A 24,529-nucleotide genomic window follows, 5' to 3' on the forward strand; every position below is an offset into this window, starting at 1 on the left:
TATATATATATATATATATATATATATATATAGGCCTGGGTCTCTTGGTGGCCCCCTGGTGGTGTGGGGGTTCTAAGCAGCTGCTTGACTCTCATATGCTTTGGGCCGACTCTGTGTGTGTCTGTGTGTATGTCAAGTTTGTTTTATGTCTAACCTGCTGTTTCTCTACCCAGCCTTCTATGCCACAGCCAGCTTTTGGGATGAGTCTGGATCTGGTAAAACTGGACCATTTTCCCCGTTCGCCTTCTCTTCTGTCATATTTCCACTCTTCACCTCATCCTCCTCCACTTCCCTTTTTTAACCTTTATTGGTCAAACTGCAGAAGCACCCCTCTGGGGCGATCAGCATCTCCCTCACTAACACCACCCGCCCCGTCAAACACACACAAACTCACAATCCATCACTCACCCTGACCTGGCACTGCCCCAGAAATCAGCAGCACCATGTGAAGGCAGAGGCTATGATGGGAAAAGCTGCATGCGCTTTAAAAGTCTCACCTTGTCTCTTTCTGCCTGCAGCCACCATGAAGTTCTCAGGCTTCCTGCACCTCGACCAGGTCGATGACCAGGAGATTTTCTACACCCCTGAGATGGAGGACCCCAAGTCTGAGCTGTTTGGAGAGACAGCACGCAGCATAGAGAGCGCCGTAAGTCCAAAAGCAGCAGTTTGTGTTCAGAGTTCAGCCCAGGCAGCATTTCTTGCTGATTTGGAGCAGATTTGCACCGTTGAATTTTTATCATCTGTTTTTGGATACACTCTTCTGCTAGTGTAAGCAGTTTCCCTGAACTGTATCCGGTTTAACTTCACTGCTTAATCTCTTATGTGGTTTATTCAAAAAACAAAGTGACTATGTGAAGACAAAACGTCTAACATACAGAAAAAAACTCATTTTAATCAAATATTTAAGCACTCCAAAACAATATTTTTAGTTATTTTTGTTGATTTTCAACTTTTTACACAGAGAGTTCTTATTTGGGTGTAAGGGCTCTCCACCCAGGGCATCATGGTTTTGGACACGGCAGAAAAATGTTTAAAAATCTTAAATATTTGGGCCAGATATTCCAACAATAACTAGAGACTGTAAAACACAATTGTATTTCTAAATGTGTATTCTAACTGTGGAAACACAGAAAAGCAACATTTTCATTGATCCTTAAAGCTTTTTGGACCACTTAGAATTAGAAAAACATTTAAACTGTATGATAAAGAGCTGGACTAGAGTGCTCCTATGCTGACCATGGATTCTTTTAAAACACTGTTTGTGAAACATTTGATCAGTATGTCAAGAAAAATAAAGATTTTCACTTTTCTTACTTCAGATTCACTAAATTTTGATAATACATAAGCAGATCAAACTTGGACTTTTAATATTTTACGTTGCTTCCACTGTGTTGCATATATGTCGTAACTTGGCACCATTGGTGTGTTATGACCCGTCTAGGGGTGGCCAGATCATAACATGAAGGGTCCTATCATCCTAACATCCATCCTCTTCAGATCTCAAGCAGCTGACACACAAAGATGAACATTTTATAATGTTATTTATTTTTTTTGTAATTATTTTTGACTGAGATGCTACAACAAGTGGAGTGCATGGCTTCAGAGTGAGCTATGGTGCCAAAAACAACAAACAAAAGGAAACTAAATGAATATTAACCAGAACTTACCTATTTGAAAGTAAATAAACCAAATGACAAAAACTTAGCTCCCTAATTAAGAAAAACATGAGAAAACTAAGGAAACATAAATGACAGCTCAATCCTACAAACTCCAAGAACTTTTACAAGGTGTTTAACAGACAAACAGTGTGAGATGAGCTGAGGCTGGATGGCAAGAAGTCTATGTCAGCAGCTTTATATCTGTCACTTCCAGGAGGCAACCAATTAGACGTCTCCGTTGTCTTCTGGGAGCCAATCAGGGATGGGTACCTGCACATTCACATTTTCATGATTAAATTTACAATGCCAGCCATAACAGGTGGAAAAAGGAGTTTTTGTTTTGGTTACTAAACAAAATCAAATTTCATTTTTAAAAAGTTTTCTTTATCGAAGAGGCCCTGCTGGGTGTGTGTGCATGTGCGTGTCCGTGGGACCACTGTGTTTCATTTTCCAAGTGACCTTTTTTAGATTGTCAGCATCTACAGGAAAAGCAAACATGAGTTAAATTTAGCAGGTAACATGCACGATGACAGGTTTTAGAATAAAAATCCCTGTCCTTGTTCTGAGCTGGTTCTGCTGCCCTCAAGTGTCCAGCTGACAACCGACTCCAGTCAAAACTATCACTGAGGCCACAGGGAGAAGGAAAAAACAAATACTTTGCTGCAAATGTTTTGTTTTCCAAGAATGTTCTTGTCAAGAGGCCAAAAGCCTCTGAAACAAGATTCAAAGTGCCTCGACAGAATAAAGCTCCTCGCAGAGCAGCTTTCTAATCCAATTCTTTCCGTTCTTTCAGGCAGGTATCACAGCACATATTACAGACTTGACACCTCTGAAGCTGCTGAGTAATATTCTGCCACGCTGAGCTGAAGCAATTTTTCTGCTCTGATACATTTGATATAAAAATAACAATAATGAAAAAAGGACAGAGGAAAAAGAAAGAAAATGCATTTGGTCAGAAGACATACATCAAAGGAGATGCCCTGCCTGATATTTAGTTTTTAATAAAAAGGAGCACAGTGGCAATCTGTTATATCAGGTGATCTGTGCTGAAGATTATGTATAGCAATTGAACCCCATTTTTAAGACCAAAGTAGATGGAGGAAAAAAAAGAACCAAAGGCTTTTCACAGCATCTCGGTTTATTTCTGCTATTCTTTTCTCATTTTTCCTCTTCTGAATATTACTTTTCTGCATATAGATGATTAATTAGGAAAATCTTTGGCAATGTGTGTATGAAGAGACGCTCTTCAAGTTTAATAAGACCCCAACTGGAAGAAAAAAACATCTCTATGCAGAATTGTGCAGTTGCTTGCCAAACAAATTTACAATACCCAAAAGCGGTTTTCCATGAGAAATTAATTAGGCCTTTTCTGCTTTTTATAAAAATTCAAACATTATTTTGGATAAATCCGAGCATCGTACAGTTGGATAATCATGCTGTTAGCAAGCTGAGAAATACAGCCGCCATAATCAAAGTTTAGCCACTGACTTTCTCCATTGTCCGTTTCCTTTGTGACAATCCGGGGCCTCGCTCCTCACATGAAACGGGAACCTGTGTGTAGGCGTGTGTGTGTGTGTGTGTGTCTGTGTGTGCTGTTCACTTGTACCAGCTGTTAAATCAGTGTCACCAGCCTCCACTGGCACCTAATCTGCTGCCTCACAGCGGTGTGTGTGTGCTCGTTAACGGTCTCAGCCTGTGGGTCTCTTGAAGCCCTGTGTGCTACTCGACAGCATCCAACGCCCTCCTCTACATCTTGCAGGACGACCACTGAGCACACACTATACTTACACAAATGGACTTAGCGCTAGCAGAAGGCGTGCAAAGTCACAAAGTGGCTCTTTACTTGAAAAGAGTCAAGCTGTGGCACAGCTCTTTAAAAAACATGAGAATGTGCTTTTTCAGAGATAAATTAAAACGTTTGCAAGGAGGACAGGAGTGAAGTGCGTACTGAGGGGAAGTTTGTGTATACTGACTCCATCGCTAATCCAGCTTTGGAGGGTTTTACTGCCTAATTTGCTGTCACACCTTCACAAATCTGAGGAGTTTAGTGTTTGCAGAAAAAAATCCTGAGCGCACTCAACAAGCTCAGCAAAGTGTTCCTAATCGGCAGTGTGAGTGGACTGCCAGTTTAAGTGTCATTACTGACAGGGTAGAAATAAGATCATTAAAGTTTAGTGACGCATTTATTCTGATGTGCTCATCAGCAGGAGCTGAATGTGCCTTGTCTATTAAATTACATTGCTGTATTCAGTCATAAATACAGCAATGTATTCATGACATTGCTGTCATGAATACATGACAGCATACCCCAACCTGATATGGTTGGGGTATGCTAGTAATGACTGACTAGTAATTAATATTATAAAGCAATTTAAACAAAAGATGGAAAAATGCATGATCTAACTGTTTGTGTTTGTAACAGAAATCCAATAATTGTTCTGAGTGCTGTAAATGTCATTAACTGATACAGATAATTAAGTTGTTTTGATTTTGATAATAAACTTAAGCAAATATACAGAACAACAACTCAGTACTAGCTCTGGTTTTCTGGTAGTAAATACATGAAGAATGACTCTCTAGCCTTTCCCTGTTCTGCTCTTTACAGAGTAACAAAGGTACAAAAACCTCATTTTAGCTGTTTAGTTAATTAGACCCCATTTTGCTCAGGCAGAGGGCGTCAGGCTTGTTAATGTTTGTGAACGTGATGTCTACAGTAGAAGCATGCTAATAACAGCTTTAATCTTTTGGAAATTTATTTTTGGTAACTACTGTAGGCTGAATAATGTAAATAGAACACATTTCCATTTACAAAGTCCTCTATGAATGTTTGTTGTAGATAGTAGTTATGCTAACGTACCTATCTGAAAACACAGCTGACTTCTTCTAAACATTCACAAATTAATTTCTTTCTGTATAAGGGGAATTTGTTGTTAAATCACAGCAATGTGAGGGAAGGTAAACAGATGACTTAGCCATTAGCTGTACAGACTAGTTTTTGCTAGCACCTTAGCATTCGATGTACTGTAGATTAAAAATTCATGAGATTAGGATAGAGACTTTTAGCTAAATAGAGACTTTTTTCTTTGTTTTTATTTTGTGTTACCTGGACTATAAGTATAAATATTGGCATAGTTATACTTATACATATTTTCATCTTTTAGAATAAAATTTGCAAAGTTTTCAGTTTATTTTGAAAATTTGAGGCTAAAGGTGAGCTTATTATGAAAGTTAGCTTTAAAAACTAGCTAGTTTCTTTGAGTTGCTCAGCCGGTTACGTTGTACACACCGAGTCATTGTAGGAAAAACCAATAAGAATGTCAAGGTAGCTTGGCATTTATCTTTGCTGCTCCTGGAAACCTGCTCCTAAAATTAATGTCACCTCAGCCAGCTAAATGTCAATTTGAGCTCCCACACCTAGTGGCCTTCTTCCCTGCAAACCGATTTGAGAGGGAGTCTTTCTTCTTTCCAGATAGTGAACAGTTTTGTGGAATTAAGGTGTGGAGCTCATTACTGTCCTCATTTATCATCTGTTGTCTCCATCTGTCTTTAAGCTGCTTTCGTTTTCTGCATAACAGCTCAATGAGATGTTCAGGAAGTCACAGGTGCACAAGGACTTCATGGGAGTTCGAGTACGTCAACTGGCTCCAAGCGGCTCCATTATGGCATTCGTCGAGGCCCATTTCCGACCAGGTAAGAAAATTACATGTGCAAAACACAACAGACTCAAAATAGTCAAAATAGGAAGAGAAAGGAAATATATATATATATATATATATATATATATATATATATATATATATATATATATATATATATATATAAATTATGAAAACATAATCTTTCTACACATTTAATTTATTTAAAAAATAATTAGCTTTTCATGATTCAGCTGTTCTGGCACCTAAATTTAGATTTTTCATTACTACATATCAAATTGCAGCCACCAAAAACTTTAGCATTTTGTCTTCCATCCTTTTGTCTTAGTTGTTAGTTTTCCCAGTTTACCAATAATCCTCACACAAATGTAAATAATAAGTGCACACTGGCCTAAATGCAATCAGCTGACTCCATGAAGATCAGACAAACAAACCGAAGAGCCGACGTTTTGGAAAAAATCCAAACTGTATTTCTGAATAATGAGCTGTTGATTTGGTCAGTTTGGGTCAGTTTTCCAGAAACCTGGTGAGTTATGAAAGTTTATTGAGGTAAATAGAAATGGGGGTAGACAACGTTGCAGTGATCATAAAAGCAGCTGAATGATTCATTAAAGATGAAACTGATGATAACAAACAAGTTTGTCCTGTTTTATAAAAACTCTTCCATACATACAACCAACAGGCTGCAGAGTAAGGTAGCACATGGCCACATGTCGGTGGCCATGTGCTCTTACATCAAAGTTTATAATCTGAAAATAAAACATTTTACCTACACTCAGCTCCAGCTGAGCCCAGCATGTCCTCAACCTCTGAATATTCCAGAGGTGTGCCGATTGATTGGCCACCGATCATAATCGGCTAATTTTCCATGAAAAAGTGTATTATCAGTGATCGCCGATCACCTTCTCTTGTTACCAATCACACAAACCGATCACCTGGATATCACTTCACAGCCTGCCTGTGCAGCTTATCTCCTCTTTCTTCACACTGTGCAAGTGCGTGGCAACTAATCCTGTTGTGTGGAACTATAAGGCTCAGAGTGAATGAATAAGTTTGCGTGTTGCAGCGGAAAATTACCTCGGGGGTGAAGCACGTCAAAATGCATCAACACAACGAATCTAATATGACATTTAAAAAACCAGCACTTGACGGAACTTGGCTACATCGAGGCTCAATGCAGGAAGAAAAGACATCGGGAACGAACAGTCTGCAGGTAAAGCAGCGCACAACTACCACCACTCACCCTGATTAGCATGATGGTCAGAAAGCTAACAAATAACCCAAAAGAATAATTTAAATCAATGAGCTAGCGGTTCTGCTCTCGCTGTTGGACCACCAACCACTACACGCTACTGGTAGTTTCTGCTCCACCATGTAGCACTACTTAATGTACTAAGGGACTAGATGGCATATGATGTCAGAAGACTAAATTCATCTACTGGAGCTGTTGTCAGTAATCAATAAAATACAAAAGAATAACTGCTTTCAATACCATGTATTTTAAAGAAGAGAAAATTAAAGTGAACACCACAAGACACAAAGCATACATAAAACCTAAAAAATAAATACAAAATATATATACACAGTACTGCAGTAAATCTTCCATATAAATGTGAAAATGTCCAAGCGCAATTTGTTTCCAATGGAGAAGAGATGAATAATGGATTGTGTGTCTGTATGGTGAGATGGAGGGGGAATACTACAGACCATCAGCCTCCTACCAGACCAGTATGGAGTGAGTTTCAGGTTCTCCTGGCCCCAGCCAGTTCTCAGAAGCTCCCCATCCTTCAACCCTAAAAAGGGTCACCGGGCCTGTATTGAAATAAACATGACCAGTAAATTACCAGCCTGCTAGTTAACTAGACTTTTTTCAGTTATATACAGAAATAAATGCAATTATATCCACAATCAAATCTTTAAGACAAAGATAAAAGCATTTATCTCATTAGCTTAAACACATATATTGAATTTAAGGAGTTAGATTATGTGACAATTGATGATCAAACAATTAGCATTGGCTACCACCACCAACATACTGAACAAACAAAACAACATTGTGTTAATTACTCACCAATTCCATATATAGTTCAGTGCATGACAACTTCATGGTTCCAAGCTCACTGGGTATTCAGATCTACATGATTTTTATATTGTGAGTTTTAAAAGTACATAATAAACAAAGAGATAAACTAATTGTTTGGAAGCACAAACCTGTAGCTCCTTTGTCTCCAGCTCTCCCCCTCACACCTCCACATGCTGGAGCAGGCCTGAATAACCACTTCAGATGCAGTGATTGGCTGAATGCACTGTGTGACTGATTGTCACTCTAACCAACGGAGCAGCAAAGGTGGGATTAAGGGCAGTTTTTACCCTGGTTTACAACTAGATAGTGAACTCTCACACCGAATGTCTGCTTAAAGCTGCAGCCTCTAACTTAAACTAACACAATATTTTACATATGTATTAAAACTTTCTCTATGTCCTAACATAAGACAGATAACCTCTGGAAAAATAGTCGATCTGTTCTGCCTCCTCCATGTGTTCTGCAGAATTACTCAGCTCGGTCAGAACCCACCAATCAGAACCAGCATTAATCAGCTAGCCATGCTCACAGGAAGTTTTGATTTTGTAATTAAGGATTGTTTATTTTCATGCAACCTGCATTTGACTTTGAATGAATGTTTCTTTTTTACTTGACATTATTTGATATAGACAGTGTTGCGAGATTTATTTGACTCATGTATAATTTATGGTACTGAGAGCCTTACTGTTAAATATTGTTTTACTGATTGCAGGTTTTTCAGTTTTCCTTTTGACTGAATAGCTGCTGTATTGTGTCTGCAAATATTTTGCATGTTTATGTCTAAGTTAGGTGAATTTATTACCAGATCATTTTTTCCATTTTGCCAGATCACATAGTAGCATTTATACATAACACAAAAAATTAACAGCCAATTCAGGTGATGGCCAAAGATCGGTGACCGGCAGTGATCGGCCCTCATGAGTGATCGGTATCAGAATCGGCAGCAAAAAACCTGATCGGAGCTTCCCTAATTATGACATAACTGATTGATTTTTTACCATAATTTAAAATTGATGGCTGATTGAATCTGGACTACGGTGGCCTGCTAAGACTATGGGCTCTTTTCACATGATACTGTATTTACAGTATCATGTAACCAAACGGTTTTGTTTTAGTTGGTTTATTTCTTGAGACAATATGTAAATTAGAAATTTTATTTAGATATAAATATGTAATTTTCTATTTTATTTTTGTTAGGCTCCACTAAGTTTTCTTTTTTATTGATTAGATATTCAGGGAGCGTATGAGTCACAACTGATAAATTGTCCCATAAATTATTGTGATAAACATGAATATTGTTGTGAAAGTGGAAGACATTTGACATACTTGAAATAAATAAAACAAAACCACAAATAAATTAGTTATGAAGTCTCTGTAAACAAACCTGTCCTTCAGAAAAAAGGGCTAGCAGAGCAGCAGACTGAAGACTTTATTAATATAATGGTTATTGAGAGAGAGAGAGAAGAGAGAAATAAGATAAATCATGCAAATGGAAAGTACTGAGCTTGTTTTAATTTAACATGCGATTAATTGATTTATTTCTTATTGCGACAGGCCTAATCATTGTTTACCTATTTATTATTGATCTCATAAAACTAAGCCTGTAGTTTTACCTCTTTAGTAAATGTAAACTCATCCAGTGATTTAGACTTTCTTGTCTTCTTATAGGAACTTGGGATGATTTATGATCAAATCTCATTTCCTCTTTCTGTTGATTCAGAAAACATTTAAAAACAAGTGTTTGGCTTTTTTTCTCCTACAAATATAATTTGATCTCAGATCATTGTAGATACATCATAACTGGGTGTTTTATCGACCATCTGCAGCAAACAAAACCAAGTCCTCCTCTTTGTCCTCCTCCCTCCTCCTTCCTCTATTTTTTATGGCCAACATTTAGCGTCCTTCATACCCTTCACACGTCTCCCCTCCACGGCTTGTAAAACAAACATCTGCAGCGAGCATAATGAGAGCGATTCATCTGGGGGAAAAAAGAAAGTGGAACCAGCGGCGACTGGAGGACAAGTGGTCCGCAGAGACCCTCCACCTGTAACACACAGGGCTGTTTGATATATTCACGGTAGCATTAAAAGGAGCTCAAGTCCTGTGTTTGCAGCGATCCACAGAGGCCTTGTCCTGAATGCCTGAACCTTTTCTTTATCGTAGATACGAGATACAATGTGGAGGACATCGAGGGAGCGCTGCTGAAACAGCTGAAGGCTTCCAAAGACACCAGCATCTCTGTAAAGAAGCCAACGGCAGAGAATATTCGCTTCACTAATTATGGTAATGTGATGTAGACTTAACAGCAAAGTGGAAGGATTTAGAAAAAGAAACTTATTCATGAGGTAGCTTACTGAAGGTTTTCTTAAGCTGAAAGTCTTAAGCTCTACATGGTTAAACTGTCATTTTTCCAACAGGTCTGTCCACCATCCCACTGTTTACCACCACCACCACCGCTGCCGCCACTGCTGCTGCTGCTGCCATCACCACAGCCTCCCCTGTCCCCACATCCAGGCCTCATTCCCCCTACTTCACACGCCGCCCACCGGGAACCACCCGCAGGCCCACCAGCTCCAGACGGACCACCACCACGCAGGCTCCGCCCACAAAAATGCTGCGTAGCACCTCAGCGCCACTCGCTACGACCGGGCGGCCAAAAACCCAGAAGCCCTGTGACTCCAACCCATGCCTCAACGGGGGAACCTGCGAGAACGACGGCGACGACTTCAGCTGCAAGTGCCTGGCTGGACGAGGAGGGGCAGTGTGTGAGAAACGTGAGCCGTGTTTTCTATCTTCTTTTCTGGTTTACTTTCCTTATTTATTATTAGGCTTAATCAGAAGTTTCAGGGTCTGCTGCTACTTTAAATTCATGAAACAGCCGGATCAGAGCACACTGAAGGCAAACATTTCAGACATCTCAGAGAGGTTTAAAGTCCTTCCATTGTATAAATCACTCTTTTCAGGCATTATAAAGGATCATCTTTGGAAACGTTATCCTTTAGTGCACACTGGTGTAGCAAAAACAACATTTTAATGCAATGTCAAATATTTACGGTTAGAAAAAAAGCTCAGCTTCAAGAAAAACAGAAAAACAGCATTGCCTTCTTAAAGCATTCATGTTCTTCAAACTGTTGGAGTTACCTATTCTTTGTTTTATCATTTAGAATTTTGTTAAAATTTATATTACTTTATATTTTTGGGTGATTTAGAAGGTAAATTTGTAGGTTAATAATTGTTGTTTTTTTGTTTTTGTTTGTTTTATTAACTAAGTTGGACAGGAAGAACTGTGGATCCATTTCTATAAGTACAGACTGGTTTAGTCCTACCATGCACTGCGTATTTACTGGGTATTTACTGGGCCCAACGCCCAGAAAATACTGGAAAAAATAAACAAACTTCCAGTGTTTTGGAAATTGTACTTTTTTAGCCTGCGTATATATCATCACCACAGAGCAGCAGAGGCTTATTGATTGGATTTTAATGGAGTTTTTGGTTTGATAAAAATTGCCACTACATGGATGTGTTATATCCATGTATTTAAATAAAAATAGAAATCTCCTCTATTGTGGGGAAATTCACAAAATTATAAAAGTATGACAATATAAATATAAAATGAGTATGATTTTATTTATAATTATTACAAAATGTGCACATATTTATATGTGTATTAAAAACAAAAGGTTGTTTACAATAACAGAAAATGGAGATGTAGACGGTTATTGAGTCAGTTTGGAGCAGAGATGGCAGGAAGGATCTGCTCTAATGCTCCCTTAGTACACAGCCGTCTATCCTGACCATCAATCTGTCCAGGTCAGAATGTCAACAGTGGACCAACAAGGCAGAGTGCCCTTAGCTGCCTGCTAAGTAGACACTTAGTACGCACCTGTGTGTGTGTGTGTGTGTTTCTGTGTAACACCAAGGTTGAGAAGTGAATGTGGAAGAGTTCCAGGTGTGAATAGTTTAGTACTGTGGTTGTTCTGCTGGTTCTAGCTGAGTGCTGTGAGTGAAGGTGACACCCTGAGTGGCGGTGTTAGTGATGGCTCCATTTACTGCTGGATTATGGAGGTGAAATGTTAAGTGGTCACAGATGTGGATTTATTGGGCGATTTAGAGCTTTACAAATTAACACCACAGAACCGAACATCAGGTTTGTATGTGTACATAATAGGTTTTAAGTCAAGTTAAAAATAAAAAAGGCATGTTTAGTCAGACACAGGCCGTTCCCTCTGCCAGCTGGACTTCATCTCCAGTGATTCAGACAGTTTCATCATCCCAGATATGTGCAGCCACTGAGCTGCTGCTCACCAAGGTTAACACCAAATCCAGAAAGCTCTGCAGAGAAAAATCATCAATCAGCCAGAACTTGTTCAGAAACTCTTTTTATTTCTTCCCCACTTTGGGATTTCAGATTTGCAACGCAGCGACCTCGCACAGCTGCATCTTCACATAATTGACACTAATTGCTTTGATGGGTATTAGATGATGAGAATGACTTTGTGCCTTTGAGTTAAAGTGGCTAACTGAAATCACAAACACCCACAAGCTGCACGCACTGCATGCACACCAGATTAATCAAGTTATTAGGACTGGAGGAGATTGTAGAGACGGACAGAAAAGATGAGATGGACGGAGGCGAAGGGTGACAGAAACGTAACCTGTTTCTATAAAAATAAAACTTCTCCTCTTTCTGATTTGACTCCTTTCCATTAAAAATGCTAAACATTTAAATAAACTGATAGAGAGGAGGTGATTCATCCTGGCCACTTATGTTAATTATGCACTTTTGACTCCTGTTAAGTATTAGTCCTTAAAACATCTTTAAAAAAATCTTGTATGTATGTACTGAAAGTTAAATGTGATTTTAAAATGTCTCTTTGAAATATGTAATTATTGAAGAAAAAAAGAAGTATTTTATTGAGATCCCCATTAGCATCAGCAGCATGCAGCATTAGCTTTTCTTCTTGGTGTCAATTTACATTAAAAAAACATTTACAAGACATCATTTTATAGATGACACATTCTGTTTTCCGTCACTCTTAAAGAAAAGCAGACGTTAGCTTAAGATAGCGAGATATTTTAGATTTTCCTTGTATAAAAATATATCAGCTGGATTATTGATTATGGTTAATCAAAGGCCTTAAACTGTGTTGTGGCAGGAATACTTATCATATATTCTACATAGTTTTCTCTTTTTTCTCAAGGGATTTTACTGCTAATGCAAAACTTTGAGTCGCATGCGGACATCTTCACTGCGGTCTGAGTGGTAGCTAGCTGCTAATATACTCTTCATAGATAGTAATAGTTTTTCATATTGCTAATAGAAAAACTTGCTAAAGTTTACTAGGTAAGCTAACAGTAAAGGGTAAAGCTAGTTTTTTTATATACATGATGGCTGGACGCTGTTCATCTTCTTCATTGGCTCATGTCTGTTGCCAACCAATAGGATTTGTTTATTTGTGATTTTGTAATAATGCAGGTTTTAAATTTCATTCCTAATGGTCTTAAAAAGTCTTAAATTTGAGTTGGTGAAAGTCGCAGAAGCCCATGCAGTATGCAGTAACAAAATATTGATAGCAGCGACTTGTGATTTTGTCCGCAGCCATCAGGTACTTCATCCCATCATTTGGTGGCCAGTCTTTCCTGGCCTTCCCGACGATGAGCGCGTACCACACAGTCCGCATCGCTATGGAGTTCAGAGCATCTGAGATGAACGGCCTGCTGCTCTACAACGGCCAAATGAAGAAGAAAGACTTCATCTCTCTGGCTCTGGTCAACAGCAGGGTGGAGCTCAAGTGAGTGCAGGACGTTTATCGATTCTGTTGGATTGAATTTAATACGGGCTTTCATCCTCCTCCATCCGTTCTTATCGCAAAAACCCGTGATGAAACATTAATGATCCCCATGAGGGAATGAGGTCATTGCAGCAGCAGCTGGGAGGCGACGTAAATAAGAGCAAAACAGAGGGCTGAGGATAATGAGGCAAATAATTACACTGAGTAAACATGTAGAAAACAGCAGAGCCAGGAAATAAATAAAGATAAGGAGACTTCTGGGTAATTTGTAGGTTAAAGTCAGACATTCAGAAACAAATCTGAGCAGTCTGAACACATGATCAGTTACAGTTTGGATTCCTGAAATGGATCTGGAGCACATATAATGTTACTGTATTTACATATACAATTGCAGTGATTCCATATATATCCTCCAAACAGTGCAGTCAGAATTTATTGGGTGTTAAGTTTGAAATAAGCATTTCTTCCGTGCAACATGACTCAACTGCAAAGGAACATACTTTTCATGATAATTAAATTTTAAAAGGTAGAACCAACCAGAAACCCAGAACATCGCCTCACGTAAAAACCTTGAGTGAACTAAGTGTTTAATCCACAAGCAAAACAGAAAAGAACTGGAAGAGAAACTTTTGCTGGTGAACAAGAAGACTCATCAGCAGTTTTGTCTCATCCTGCTTCACAAAGCTTCAGACTCGTCTCAGGTTTCCTCTATAAATCTGATGATTTGCTTCTGTTCAGCCGCTCCTTTGTAACTTTGGGTCTGTTCTGTCACTGATGAGCTTTCAGAAGCATTTACTGACCAGGGAAGCTACTGGACATTTGATATAATGGGACATTTTTCACTTTGTTTCAGTGTGGGGAGTGATGCAGCCCTCAGCATGATGGGTCCACCTCCTTGTTTGACTGTGGGGATAATGTGTCTCTGAGGGATCAAACACTAATTTCACTTACTGGCATAATTTCTTCTGTTCTGGTTGAAAACACATTGTTGATCTAAATTCCTCTCTTTATAAATACTTTCTATGAATGTGAATCTTTTGGTTTGTAGCTGAACAAACTGTAACTGATCCCCCAGCTCACTGGAAATTATAATGTTGGTCAAAAAATCCTATTTCCTGTCAAACTGAATTCACTTTTCAGTTTTTCAAAAATTCAACTAAAAGCTGTTTATGACCAACTGCTGGTAAAAATATGTCTCATAAACCATTTTATTATTTATTTATTAACAAATTATTATTAATTTGTCTGCAGATGCCTTGCTCCTGAATATTCATAGGTCTGCTTCTGGTCACCTAACAACCAAAGAATATTCTGGATCAGTTTGAAAATAAGTAGAAAAACTGAACATGTGTCAGTCTGGGCCTGTTAAATTTGATCTCGTTATAGGAAAATAATGTTGGCTTTGTATGTAACTTTTTATTGTCTGCAGTAAAAGTTTTAAAAATACGTTGTAACATTGTTCTACCAAGAAAAACCTTTCACACAATGATAGCCAAAACCCAAAATGTACCATCCGAAAGACAATTCTACCAAATAGCAGCAAACAGAAGAAATGTTGGCAAAAGTTACATGTATTTGTATACAGAAGATGAAAACATCTGCTTTCAAATGTGTGTTTTGCTGCTTTAACTTGCATATTTCCTGGTAACAAGCTGGCAAATTTAGTGCAGAATAACCTGAAAAGAAGTGAAGGTATGGAGAGAAATGCACAGATCAGTGAGAAATAAAGTAATCTGAAAGCAGGCAAAACAAGACGAGAGGAGGATAAGAGGAGTTCTGTCAGCATTTTCTGTTTTCACCCTTTGACTGGAGCTGATGACGACCAGTTCTGTCAAATTGGCCAATTTTCCTCTGAGAAACCAGCAGAAACACCAATAATCCCATAATGGTGTGTGTTCATGTCTTCCCCCAGCAGAATTGTGTTAATAAAGACCATTTTTGGAAAGGCAGCAACCTCTGAAGACAACTGATGAGACTAATTAAAAATTCACCTGTATTCCAGCTCCATCAACTTTTCATGTATTTTAGATTTTAACACTCAGAGCAAGCTCCCCTCACCCAGCCTGACCAGGCTGGATCTGTATGTTGAAATGAAATCAATCACAGAGCAAAAAGGAGATCATTACTCACCGCTGCTCTCAAAGAGAGCCTCAGCTCCAGAAATACAGCTGTGAGATTCCCACCCACAGCTTCGCAAATCCGAGACGTGGGGAAAAGAACTAATTATTTGTGGCAGATAATTGCTCTCAGGTTGAGCTAATATTGCTGCATGTGTGGATGCAGACGCACGATGTCTAATCTCTGTGATGACAAGGCCTTTTCCCCAACGAAACATTGGTAGATTAAAGGTTGGGCTTTATTTCAGTTTGCTATATTTAGCTGGAAGTTTTTGTCTCATCCACGTCTAAGTTTTTCTAAAACACATTTCAGCAACAAGCCAATTCAAAGTGCTTTAAACCATTATAGTTATGAAACAAACTATAAACATACATTTATTAAATCCATCCATTCATTTTCTTTACCCCCTTGTCCCTTAGTGGGGTCAGGAGGGTTGCTGGTGCCTATCTCCAGCTAACGTTCCGGGCAAATCGCCAGTCTGTCGCAGGGCAACACAGAGAAAGACAGGACAAACAACCCTGCACACACTCAGACCTAAGGAGAATTTAGAGAAACCAATTAACCTGACAGTCATGTTTTTGGACTGTGGGAGGAAGCTGGAGAGAACCCACAATGCACAGGGAGAACATGCAAACTCCATGCAGAAAGACCCCAGGCTGGGAATTGAACCCAGAACCTTCTTGTTCAAGGTAACAGCTCTACCAACTGCACCACCGTGCAGCCCGTTACACATTTATTAAATGCCATCATCAATCATCAATGCACATTAAATATGATTAACATCATCAAAACACATCACATATGTTGATCAATGTTCCACTTTCTGCTCCTTCATGTCTGGTTCTGTTACAGTAATCGATGCCACTAAAGATAAACATGGTTGAGTTTCTCTGATGCTGAGACATTAGTCCTCTGATCCTAGAAATGTTCTTCAACTGATAGGAGGCCCACTTTAGAACCGTCTTTATGTGGCTCTGAAGGTTCAGGTCAGAGGTCAGCCTGATCTCTAGTTTCCAGCCGGAACAATTGACGCTGACTCTAGATATATAACTCTAGATCTATAATTCTAGATTATTCCTCTTTAGATAATAAGTTCAGTTTCTGTTCAGCAGGAGGAAGTTGTGGCACATCCAGCTGTTCTCAGCATCTGTTCAGTGATTGGATGGGGTCAAAGGTCAGGGTCAGATAACTAATCATCATCTGATCCATCAGGTTCAACACTGGCTCAGGAACAGGCACCGTGATCAGCGAAGTCCAGATCAGCCAGGGTCGCTGGCACCAGCTGGTGGTGACACGCAGCCGGCGGATCGGCATGCTCAGCGTGGACGGCGAGCCGCACGTCCAAGGCGAAAGTCCCCATGGGACAGACGGCCTCAACCTGGACACCTCGCTGTTTATCGGAGGGGTGACGGATGACCTCAAGCAAGAGTAAGATGCTGCGGCTGCTGCTGCTGAGCATCGGAGGGGTGACGGATGACCTCTAGCAAGAGCAGAACATCCATCCTGACTTGCTGTGTTTTCTGCTGCTCAGCGTCAGGGAGCGGACCGGGGTCACCGCAGGGCTGGTGGGCTGTATCCGCATGCTGGACGTCAACAACCGCATGCTCAACATCCAGGAGGCCAACGGAGACAGTCTGTTCGGCGTGGGTGTGGGCGAGTGTGGGAACAACCCCTGCCAGCCGAACCCCTGCAAGAACGGAGCTGAGTGCCAGGTCAAGGAGGCTGAGATGTTCCACTGCAAGTGCAGCAATGCATTCTGGGGTAAGTCTCTCCACTGCATCGTAACTGCAGACTTTAATAAAGCTTTTACTCACCTGAACTTTATCATATTTCAGCCCTTTGCAAATAAGTATTTCATCTTATTTTGTCTTATTTTGTGTCACATTGGAGAAAAAGCTTTTGTTAACAAAACTGTGCTTTGTAGCAGATTCTCAGCTGGATTTGAATCTCACATCAAACCAAACGATAAATCCAAGCAAAAACATTCATACTTCTGTCCTTAATAAAACTTTTATTGTGCTAATTAATGCCATCCATATTCACATATGCTGAGTTACTAAACTTTTTAAGACTTTACAGTCAGATTAGTGGAGAAAAGTCACAACGGTGGTGTTTCTAGTTATGCCAGCAACAGGAAGAGGTTGTATGAAATCTCATGTTGCTGCAATGCAGCAGTAGATCTGAACAGATGCAGCTTTAAAACCAGCTGGGAGTCAGACTCAATTTGAAATGACTTTGGGTTAAACTGTAATGGACACAGAGACAGAAAAGAGATAAGAGGAGAGCCAACACCCTGGAGTCTGCTTTTAGAAAGAGAAACCCCCCAACAATCCATAGCAATGAGCATCATAACAACTACATCATCACTGAAAAGTACACAGTACAAATTAACGCAAGTGTCAACCGTACCCCAAAATGTTGTTTATCTGGAAACCGTGTGAACACAAACACACAGACTCTTCAGTAGAAATGATCACTGTGAGCTAGACTGAACCATCCCAATGGTGAAGGAGGAGGATGTAAAGTTATATGATCAATTTCTAGCTTTCAAATCAAAGTATAATAAGAGCTAGTAAAGATTTTCTTCATTGTTCAGAATCCCAATAAAATCCAGTGTGGCTGTAATGTGACAAAAGGTTCAGGTGTAAATTTCTGTTAAACATCACAAATTGTTTTCCGTCACAGAGGGAAAAACACAAAGCCATTTTTAATGTGAATCCAAAATGAGTCACATTATATATACATATACACACATACACACATATATATATATATATATATATATATATATATATATATATATATATATATATATATATATATATATATATATATATATTTATTTATTTTAGAACAAAGACTTTATTTTATTAGTTCTGCATTCAAATTCAATGATTAACACATTAAGTCACAAACATCAATTTCCAGTACAACCAAACAAATCAGTTGAACAATAACATCCAAACGATTCGGTGAGCTGAAGTTCCAAGGAGTCTTTTCTCCACCGATCAGATAAAACACAGGTTACAAATGGATTACAAACATGAAATAAAGGGAAAATCTTCAAGCAACTTTTGCCTGCATCTTAACAGACATATGTTAAATGTACATATAAAGAGTATACCAGTGAATTTACATTTATTTTACTTGCTACAATGTTAATTGCAAATATGTCATCAAAGGGTTCCACCTTTTCTTAAAGAAATCAGTGGATATGTTTAGTTTTGCTGTTATTTTCTCCATTGTATAAACACTCACTAGTCTCTCTTTCCATTGATTTATAGTAGGGGGCAAAGGTTTATACCAAAATACTGTTATAATTTTTTTTGGCTACAAGGATTCCAAACAAGTACTGTTTTTCTTAACTTAATAAATTACTTGGGAGTTCTCCCAGAACAAAGACCAGGGGGTTCCATTCAATATAAATATGTAAAATATTTGAAATTTCCTCTCTAATTCCCTCCCAGAATGTTTTAATCTTTGGACAATCCCAAAAGAAATGAGTGTGATCTCCGACTAGTCCACACTGTCTCCAGCACAAATTTGATTTAGTTTGATCAAATTTTGAAATAATATGTGGTGTTTTGAAATATCTAATGATTACTTTCCAATAAAATTCTTTCCATGTTGGACTGTTAGTTTCTGTCCATTTTCACACACTTGCTCCCACTCTTCATCCTCAATCACAACATTCATTTCTAGTACCCACCTTTCCTTTATCCCACCCTCCGTCATACATGACTGTAAACATTTGTATAGATTTGACAGAGTTTTATCCGATTTTTTTTATTTGGTGATCTTTATGAAGAACATTTCTAAATCAGTAGGTCGTGATTTAAGAAGAGACCATTCAGTATGGGACATCAGGTAACTTTCTCAGCTGCAAATATCTGTAAAAATCAGATGCAGTCAACCCATACTTCTCCTTAATCTGACTAAATGATTTCAGAATCTTCCCTTCAAACAAGTCATCAATAAAAATTAAGTTCTTGTTTTGCCAGATTCGAAACCCTGAATCCTGTTGCCCTGGTAAAAAGTCTATTATATCCCATTTTTAAAGCCCTAGATATAGATTGAGGAGCTTTCATATTTTTTTAATCATGCTTAAAGTCTTTTGCGTGCTTTTCATCCACGTATTTGTAATTTTGTACTTGTTCCAGATTTCGGTTGAGCAAAATACAAGGGCCTGAAATGAAAATTTAGGGCATGCGCTTTGTTCCAGTGTCAGCCATGTTGTTTCTTTAGTCTGTATTAGCCAATCTACTTTGCATACAATTGTGCTGCCCAATAAAATAATTTTAAATTTGGTAAGTTAAGACCTCCATAAGGCTTACCGCTGGTCAGCTGTGTAAATTTTATTCTGGCCTTTCTTTTCTGCCAAATAAAGGTAGAGATCATTTTTCGCATTTTTTTAATCTTGTTGTTGGAATCCAAATAGGAAGGGACATAAACAAATACAGCAATCTGGAGAGAATATTCATTTTTACCGTTTCAATCCTTCCATTAAAGGAAAGCGGTAACATTTCCCATCTTTCTAAGTCCTTTTGAATTTGATCCAATAACTTCCCATAATTTGCTTTGTATAATTTGGAGACATCTGTGGTAATATTGATTCCCAAATATCGAAACCCATTAGGTGACCAGTTGAAACTCACTAATTTGGATAATTCTGAGGGCCAGGTCCCTCTTATCATCATGGCCTCTGATTTTGATTAATTTACTTTGCATCCTGAAACTACACTGAAGTCTTTCAAACATTTTAAAACATTTGGTATAGAAATTATTGGGTCTCTAATATACAGTATGACATCATCAACATACAGTGACAGTTTGTGGGTCCTAATTTTATCTGGTATACCTAGGATTGATGAGTCTGTCCTGATTAGCTCTGCTAAAGGTTCTATACCGATCTTGATAGCAAACAAGATCGGTGAAAGGCAGCATCCCTGGCGTGTTCCTCTTTTTAAGGGAAATTTTTCTGACACATAACCATTAACACGTACTCTAGAAGTTGGATTGGAATACAGTACTTCAAACCAGCTAATAAAATTTTCATCAAAACCTATCTCCAATAAGACCTGTTTCAGGAACATCCAATCCACCCGATCGAATGCTTTCTCGGCATCCAGGCCGAGAAGCATTGATGGGTGTGGGTTTTGTTGGCCAATTGAAATTACATTTAGGGTATGTCTGATATTATTTATTCTGAGTCTGTTGGGTATAAAGCTCGTCTGATCGGGATTAATAAGTTTATTAATGATCTTTTGTAGTCTTTTGGCAAAGATGGCACTTAAAATCTTGACATCATTACACAGCAAACTTATTGGTCTATAAGAGGCACATTGTGTGGGGTCTTTACCTTCTTTGTGTATGACCAAGATGATTGCTTCTGCCCATGTTTTAGGTGGATCTTTGGATATTAAAGCATAATTAAACACTCTGCATAAGAGTGGGGTAAGCTCAGCCTGAAATCATTTATAAAATTGTCCTGGGAAACCGTCTGCTCCAGGTGATTTATTATTTTTAAGCTTTCCTATATAACAGATTTCATTTCTTCTTTGGTAATTGTCCCCAATAATGCTTTCGCCTCCTCATCGTCAAGTTTGTTAAGATTAATTTGTTGCAAAAATTGCTTGATTTTATCTGCTTTGTTGGGAATGGTCACAGAATCATATAATTGTTTGTAGTGCATTTGCATTTGCTATTTCTTTGGGTTGGGATACTAGTTTTTTGGATAATGGACATGCAATTTTTTGAACGGTTCGACTTGCCTGCAACTTCCTTAGCTGAAATGCTAAAAGTCTACTTGCTTTGTTTCCCTGTTCATAGTATTTTTGGTTGGTGAAACGTAAAGCGCCCACTGCTTTGTAAGTTAGTAACTCATTGAAATCTTGTCTACACTTTTTTAGTTCCTGTAATACATTGTCCTTGTTTGTTCTTTTATGTTTAGTTTCAAGTTTCCTAATTTGTTCTTGTAAATTTTCTTGTTTTTTCTCACGATCTTTTTTAATTTTTGAAGAAAATGAAATAATTTTGCCCCTCAAGTATGTTTTGGCTGTGTCCCATAGAATAGAAGGGGAAATCTTGTCCCTATCACTAGTATCAAAAAAGAAATTAAATTAATCTTTTATATATTGGACCGTCTCTGGATTATTTAAAAGTGATGCATTCAATCTCCATAACTTTAAAGGTTTCTCCAGGTATACATTTAAAGACATTATCACAGGTCCATGATCTGAAATAGTTTGAGGTTCATTATGACATTCCTCTACTCTGTGGGCCTCTTGTTTGGGAACGCAAAAGAAGTCAATTCTGAAATGGCTCTTGTGAACCTTTGAGAAGTGAGTATAATCTCTGACTTTTGGATGTTTTGGACGCCATATTTCAACAAGTCCCATCTCCTCTAGTAGATTCTTCAGCGCCTTTGTTTTTGATAATTGATATTTTTGTTGTAATGGAAATTTGTCCTTGTAATGATTCAAGACACAATTAAAGTCTCCACCTAAAACAATTATTCCTTTTGAATGTCCCGCTAAAATTTGGGCTAGCTCTTTAAAAAAAAACCTGGATTATCCTCATTTGGGGGGTAAACATTCATAATTGTTAGAGTGGTTCCTCCAACCGAACCAACAACCATTATCCAGCGGTCTTCTTTATCATTGAGTACGTTTTCTGCAACAACGCATAAAGATTTATGAAACAGTATTGCTACTCCCCCTTTTTTATATATAGTTTTCATAGGATGCACTGAATATCTGTCGCACCCACTCTCTCTTTAATTTAGCATGTTCTGCCTCATTTAAATGTGCCTTGATGTTGCTCCTTCAGTTTTTTAATCACTTCACGCACTTGTTTTCGTTTTCTCTGCACCTCGGTGGAGGTGCAGAGGTCAAAATAAACTTTGTTTCCCCGAAACTCCACGTCCCGCTGCTTCCACGCATGCTGTAGTACCATCTGTTTAACGTTGAAATCCAAAAAGCGAACTATTATGGATCTCGGTGGTGTTGCTGGTTTCGGCTTCGGAGCTGTAGCTCTGTGAGCTCTCTCAATGCAAATGTCCGTGCCTTCAGGCAGCATCAGCACAGATTTTAAAAAAATCTGTAATAAACGGGATAATCTCTTTTCCTTCTGAATCTTCCTTTATCCCATACACTCTTGTATTGTTCCTGCGCATTCTGTTCTCTACATCCAGTTTAGCAATTAATCTGGCGTCTTTTTTGAGTAAGTAAGCTAACACCCTTTCTTGCTGTATGCCTCGATCTTCTGTTACTCACTCTCTCTTCCGCTGTGTTCAGTCTCTCCTCCAGTGTGTCGATTCTCTTTTTTATTTCTCCAATTGACACCTCCATCCGAGTTTGAGACTCTAAAATGTCTCGTTGTGCAATTCCAGACTCTTCTCGAAATTTGCGGAGCTCTGTTAGCATTAACATTTCGCTCCTGGTGTCGTTCTGAGCTAAGCTAGCATCTAGCGTTAGCTGCTTTTGTGTCATATTCGTGTCATCGCCTTTCCCCGTCTTCGGTTCTCTTCTTGTAGACTTTTGTGACGAAGTCATTATAATAGTGTTTTCTGGATATATAGGTGGATTTATATTCTTACAGCAGGCAAATTAAGAGTTATCTCGGTCAGAATTATGTTCCCCCTGTGTCGGGAGCGCGCATTGCAGCCAGAGAGATGGATCCAGCGGATCTGACCATTTTCACGGCGCTTCTGATTAATTTCTCGGTTAAAACTATAATCGTGTCAGTGTTGTAACTTTCAGTTTAATCGGCAGCTATCAAAATAAAATAAATAAACGAAGTCTTGTGTGGAGGTCTTTTTCATCATTAACAATAAATCCTGTGATTTTGATAACATTTACTCTTTATTTGCTAAAGTTAGGAGGGGGAAACAAAATAATTTTAGCCGCCTGAAATAATCTGTTCCCCCTCTATAAAATGGAAGCAAATTAATTTACCTGCAAGTCTTTAACTGTGTTGATTCCTCTCATCATCAACAACAAATCCTATGGATTTGGTGACATTTGATCATTATTTGCCAAAGTTAAAGGAGGGGAACCAAATTTTTTAGCCACCTGAAATAATCCGTTCTCCCTCCATTTCATAGGAACAAATTAAATAACTAGCATGTCTTTAACTGGGTTTATTCCTTTCTTCATTGATAACAAATATTGTAAGTTTGAAAACATTTGCTCATTATTTGCCAGTTATTAAGGGGGAACCATATTTTAGCAGCCTGACATAATCCATCCCCCTCTATTACATGGGCAAAAAAATTTTACCCGCAAGTCCTTCACTGTGTTTAATCTTCTTTTGATGAACAACAAATACTGTAAATGTGGTAATCTTTTATCAGTATTTGCAAGAGTTATTGGGGGGGAACCAATTATTTTACCCACCTGAAATGATTATTTCCCCCTACATAATATGGGAACAAATTGACTTACCAGCACATCTTTGCCTATGTTTATTCCTCCCATCCTGTAAGTTTGGAGACATTGGCTTTTTATTTGCCAAAGTTATTGTGGGGGAACCAAGTATTTTAGCTGTCTGAAATAACCTACTCTTTGTAGGAGGAACAGATTATTTCAGGAGGCTAAGATATTGGTTACCCCCAAGTAAGTCTGGCAAATTAAGAGTAAATATTACCAAATTCACATGATTTGTTGCTGATGAAGAGAGGACTAAGCACAGTTAAAGAGATAGTGAGAAAAAATAATTAACTCCCATGTTATGTAGGGAGAACAGGTTATTTCAGGCAGCTAAATCAGCTAAATGGTTCCCCCATCATAACTTTGGCAACTAAGAATCAAATGTAACCAAAATCACAGGATTTGTTATTGATGAAGAGAGGAATAAGTACAGTTAAATACTTGCCAGTCATTTAAATTGTTCCTATGAAATGGAAGGGGAACGGATAATTTCAGGTGGCTAAAATATTTGGTTCCCCTTCTTTAACTTTGGCAAATAATGATCAAATATCACCAAATCCACAGGATTTGTTGTTGATGATGAAATTATTAAACACAGTTAAAGACTTGCAGGTAAATTAATTTGTTTCCATTTTATGTAGTGGGAACAGATTATTTCAGGCGGCTAAAATATTTTGTTCCCCGCTCCTAACTTTGGCAAATAAAGAGCAAATGTTATTAAATCACAGGATTTACTGTTGATAATGAGATGATTAAACATAGTTAAAGACTTGCAGGTAAATTACTTTGTTTC

The 24,529-nt window shown here is 38.4% G+C and overlaps 1 protein-coding gene across 7 annotated transcripts in view; it reads left to right on the top strand.

Annotated features, from left to right (window-relative positions):
- Positions 1–78: 78 nt before the first annotated feature.
- The window catches only part of agrn (agrin), a 56,257-nt gene continuing 31,806 nt past the window's right edge, over positions 79–24,529 (top strand). For 3 of the 7 annotated variants that reach the window (XM_015023032.1, XM_015023034.1, XM_015023033.1), the window contains exons 1-8: positions 79–215; positions 519–646; positions 5,234–5,348; positions 9,561–9,680; positions 9,815–10,171; positions 12,997–13,189; positions 16,520–16,735; positions 16,839–17,068. In XM_015023032.1, the coding sequence (XP_014878518.1) occupies positions 146–215; positions 519–646; positions 5,234–5,348; positions 9,561–9,680; positions 9,815–10,171; positions 12,997–13,189; positions 16,520–16,735; positions 16,839–17,068 (1,429 nt within the window). In that variant the 5' untranslated portion in view covers positions 79–145. The remainder of the gene's footprint in view (positions 216–518; positions 647–5,233; positions 5,349–9,560; positions 9,681–9,814; positions 10,172–12,996; positions 13,190–16,519; positions 16,736–16,838; positions 17,069–24,529) is intronic. The other 4 variants (XM_015023038.1, XM_015023035.1, XM_015023037.1 and 1 more) reach the window with 4 other exon arrangements.

The sequence above is a fragment of the Poecilia latipinna genome, unplaced genomic scaffold (assembly GCF_001443285.1).
Source record: "Poecilia latipinna isolate Pla-1442-1.1 unplaced genomic scaffold, P_latipinna-1.0 Scaffold3174, whole genome shotgun sequence".
NCBI lineage: Eukaryota > Metazoa > Chordata > Actinopteri > Cyprinodontiformes > Poeciliidae > Poecilia > Poecilia latipinna.